A 5051-nucleotide genomic window follows, 5' to 3' on the forward strand; every position below is an offset into this window, starting at 1 on the left:
ACCCACACTAACCACAGTGTCAAAGACTTGATCGTTGTGTTTTTGGGAGAGAGTCAGAATGTGGGTAGAAAAACAGACTACGTTGTTTTTTTTTTTTTCTCAGATTACCCATAACCATATCAGATATTTAATATATTTTAATATCTATCCATATCAGTTAAGATACAGATAATATCTAATATATATTATATCTATCTATATCAGTTCAAACTGATAACGTCTGTTTCAAGAGTGGTTATCCTAAATAGGTTTGATTTCAAAATCAAAACCTATTTGGATAAGGATCAAATGTTAAATTTAAATGGTCATGCCACATGGGCGCCCATTACTAACAATTACCCTCCATGTTGCTAGCTTTTCTCGGAGGGTTTGCCATTGATGCTTCCCAAAGATGCGCTCAGTGCAGTGGCTAAACACAAAATAGCATTATATTCACCAGTTAATGCTGAAGTTCACAAATCAGATCCACTCTCCCATGCAGAAGCACAGAGAGTGAGCAAACGAGAGTGAGCAAACGAGAGAGAGAGAGTGCACCTTACAATTACAATTGGGTTCATCTAATCTATCTTACAATCAATTAACTTTTCTGTGATTGCCTTAACTACCCACATTTCTACCTCGTCATCATTGACCTGCAAAAGAAACTTGCATCTATGTGTTGACCAAAGTGTAAATATTCAAGCCTATAGATGCAGGGATAGGAAATAATTTTACCTGGAGAGTGTCCTTGATTAGTGGATAAGAAATTTGACCAGATTCAGCAGAGGCAAGATCTACCAATGACATCAACCTCATCTTTACTAAACAGTCTTCATGGACAAGACCTACACCATTCAAAGGAACAAATTCAAGAAACAATTAGATATAAGCCAGAATGTTAAGCTCAGCTCAGCTCAGCTACCTACCAGAAATTTAAATGTGGCAAGATGAATAATTACCATAGCTTTTCAGCAAAGTAGAATTTGCTGCATAAAAATCTAAGTATGCATCCAGCCGCTGTGTTAGAAAGATCTTCAGAAGCTGATATACCAAAGCATATTTAGCATCTTTCTCCAATTGTGCCACAACAGGCATATCTTGCAAATCACACTGCCATGAAACACCACAAAGAATACACTTTGAGAACCAAAAACTAGAGTATGATCTAGGCTAAAGTAGGGTCAAAATGTGCAACACCTGTGCATACACTCTACAAGTCTAGAACCATAGTAAAGCAATGAACAATAAACACAATGCACATGGACAATCACTCAGCATGACTAAAGCATGCATCACACATCTTTTATCCAAAGAAAATCCAAATGATTCACCACAACGCTGCTTGACTCCCCACTTCAATCAAAGCTAGTCTAATTCCTCATTTTCACCTCTAGATCCCATATTCAAAATTCAATTCAGAATTCAATTTCCTCTAAACCCATATTCAAATTTCAGTTAAAGACTGAAATACCTGAAACATGTCAGGTGCCTTCACAAATTCAATAATAGTGCGGACAGCTTCCTCCTTGGGAAAATCTACTAAGCAAAATGAATTGAATTAAACAAAGTAAAAAATACAAACGTAAGGTAAACTTTCTCTTAAAACAAAATGACTGCATTACCTTCAATATCATCAGCCAATGCCTCAGCTTCTCCATAGCTGTAATTGCTCACTTGGTTGATATTCATTTCAAACTGATCATCTCTATTGCTATTCACCTTGCTCTCTTTACCACCACCAGTCTCAAATTCACATCCATTTTTCAAACCTTGGTCCTCATCCTCTACAGGAACTTTCAACTCCACGCATTCACACCCGAGACACCGAATCAATTTACATGAAAACAAGGTCACTGCAATTCGATCTCTCCGCAATCTGAACTCCTGTGGACAATCCAAAGCAACAACAATGATTACGTTCTCGATTATATCAAATATATCGGAATTGGAGGTTCAAAAATAACCCAAAAATCATAATTTTTTCTAAGAGGAATCTATGTGCTAATTCCAGGAATAATAAGAAATTCAAAATCAAAAGAGAAATCGATAAGCTAATTATGGCAAAGAAATAGTGAAATACAGGGAAAGAAAATAAACTCTCTCTCTCTCTCTCTCGTGTTTCACCTCTCAGTCAATGCAACTTATTGATGGTAAAACTATTCAAATAAACAGTTCCAACCTATTATTCAAAGAAAGGGACATCAAACTTTTACCTTGTTAGTTCTTCTTCTTCTTCTTCTTCTTCTTCTTCTTCTCTTTCTCTAATCTAAACAAAATTAAACTGGACTTTGTACTAAAAACATGAAAGGTATTGAGAGAAAGAGAGAGAGAGATAGAGATAGAGAAATAGAAATAAACACCACATTTAACCTCTTAAAAGAAACAGAAGGCAAGAAAAACAAAAGCAAAAACAAAAACAAAAACACAACTCTCTCTCTCTCTCTCTCTCTTGTTCTTTCTCTCTTCAAGCATTTTTTTGTTCAGCAGTTGAAACAACAACAAATATATAAATATACAAATCGTGGATATGTGGATATATATAAATATATATAAATATATATATATATATAGAGAGAGAGAACAGAAACATAAAACTTGACCATTGTTGTTGGTGAGATTTATAGAATTCAAGAAACAAAGGGGGAAAATCAAGAACACTACAGCCTCTTCTTCAACACTTTCTCACACACACATACACAAACATATACAGAAGTTGATGAAAAGAGGTTTTTACTGACAACAGAAGGATTCGAAGGAGCTTACCAACATATCTGATTCGAAACCCCCATATTTGGATCAGGTGTTCTTTGAAACCTTCAGATCTGGCTTTAATTAGTTCGAAATCCTTCAAATCTCGTCTCTTGTCTTTCTTCAACGAGCACCACCACCGCTATCCTCTTCCACCACTGTAGCTGTCGATCTGAGGCGATAATGAGAAGACAGCAGTGGCGGTGAGTGTGGATGAGATCGACAGAGGAGAGAGTGAGAGAGAGAAAGAGATGAGTCTGGTGACAGAGAAGAGTGAAAATGAGCTAAAGAGAAAAAAAAATGAAATCGAAATCAAAATCAAAATCACTGAGCTTGATGCAGATCGACTTGATGCAGATAGGTTTACCTCTCAGTAAATGAAATCGATTCTGAAGCTTGATGTAAATAGGTTTACCTCTCAGTGATTTCTATGTAAATGGAATAGGTAAACAAATTAAATCACCGAGCTGATTCCAATCGATTCCTATTCTGAAATCACTCTGAGATTTAAGGGATCACTAAGCTGAAGCGAGAGATTTGAGGCATCTTCTTTCTGAGACTGAAGAGTAAAGAATGAGAGTCTCAAGAGGGAGGGAGAGGGTGTGAGAGATTATAACACATTTGGAGGCGTTTTCTATCAACTAAACGGTGCCGTTTTGATTAGCACAAAAGGCGACGTTTATAAAATGCCGTTACATGTTAAAAAAGACGACGTTTAATAAAACGCCATGATATAAACGCCGTTAAAACAAACATTTCCTGTAGTGTGCGCCAATGGTTTCGTCTTGAATTTGGCACACAACTTGTTTGTCTGCAAATGAATTGAAAGATAACATTAATAAAATAACGAAAGAAATTATAAGAACTCAAGGGAAAAAAGTTTGGAAAATTAGAAGGCAAGTGTAAGGAAAAAATTTAGAAATTAATAAAGGGAAATAGACCTGTTAGGTTTTTATTCTTGGTAATCCCGTTTGACAAAACTCCTTTCAGTTGTACTTGTTTTCCCACTTTTATTTCGGTGAGGCTACGAGTTTTTAGATGCTAATCCAACCCGAATTGTGTCTTGCTGAGAAGTTTTGTGATGTTAATTCTTTCAAGATTGCCACTTCGCTGATTATGATGGAGATCAAGCTGCTCGGTCAGCTCGCGGAGGGCTAGGGAGCAGCGCCCCTTGGCGGGTCCGGGGCAGTGCCATGGCGGGGTCGAAGGGTAGCGCCCCTGAAGCAAAATGCAAAAATGCATTCAAAATTGCCTGTCCGCTCGAGCAGACATTCCCCCGCTCGAGCAGAGAATGTTGAGTTCCAGAAGTTTTGTGAGTCTACAAAAATACGGTGATCCGTGTTTTCACGCTCGAGCGTACATCCTGGTTTGGAACACGTCATATAGTGTCCCCACTCGAGCGTCCATTCCCACGCTCGAGCGGACCTCACGATTTCAGATTCTATAAATTTGCAAGTTGCTCTAAATCTAGGATTACTTCTCCAGATCTTCTTCTTGGGTTCTAGGGTTTATATCTGGGGATATTTTGCTAGTTTTCTTTGATGTTTTGATTGAGTATTCAACTCATGGTTTAAAGAGTATACATCAAAGAATTGTTTGTTTGTTCTACACAAAAGAGAGAGTTGTTCTTCGGTGGATTCTGAAGAATTCGAGCCTGAAGCTTTGATAGATTCTGGAGTGGCTCATCGTCAAGACAATTCCGAGGTGATGACGGGGTTGGAAGAGGCACATAGGGGTTAGTTCAATTCGGGCGTGGATTCGCTAGGTAATTGAGAGTATACCTGTGTAATTCCTTTATGTCTTTTTAGTGGATTGTTTTGTGGCTTTTGCCCATGGTTTTTTTTATCACAATTGGAGGTGTCCAATTGTGGTTTTTCTACGTAAAATCGTTGTGTCGATTTGTCGTGATTGTTTGATTGGGATTGTTATATACTGCTTAAAATTGATACATAAATCACAAATCAACATCTAGGGGATTTCTAGATTTTTCAATTGGTATCAGAGTAGGTCGTTCTATTTTTTTTTTAAAAAAAAAATTCTTTTAGAACGAGATCTTGTTTGTTTTGTGATAATGGATTCAATACATGAGGGAAATTCTTGGTTCGACCACCCCTACTTGACGGATCCAATTATTCTTTTTGGAAAGCTTAGATGAGATCGTTTTTGAAATCTATAGATGAAAAAGTTTGGCAATCTGTCATGAATGGGTGGACCGAACCAACAATTACCGTTGATGGAGTAACTTTTCCCAAACCAATTGATAAGTGGGACACAATTGATTACCAAAATAGTAGCTGGAATAGTAAAGCTATCAATTCTCTCTT

At 37.3% G+C, this 5051-nt stretch overlaps 1 protein-coding gene across 1 annotated transcript; it reads right to left on the bottom strand.

The window, feature by feature from the left end:
* Window positions 1–297: 297 nt before the first annotated feature.
* LOC114280408 (uncharacterized) lies at window positions 298–1475 on the bottom strand. The gene is given in 4 exon segments (XM_082881165.1): window positions 298–409; window positions 535–632; window positions 715–824; window positions 939–1475. Coding segments are annotated over 4 exon segments (456 nt in total). The 5' UTR covers window positions 1075–1475.
* Between the last annotated feature and the right edge of the window lie 3576 nt (window positions 1476–5051).

The sequence above is a fragment of the Camellia sinensis genome, chromosome 7, assembly GCF_055761805.1.
Source record: "Camellia sinensis isolate YWXY chromosome 7, ASM5576180v1, whole genome shotgun sequence".
NCBI classification, from domain to species: domain Eukaryota; kingdom Viridiplantae; phylum Streptophyta; class Magnoliopsida; order Ericales; family Theaceae; genus Camellia; species Camellia sinensis.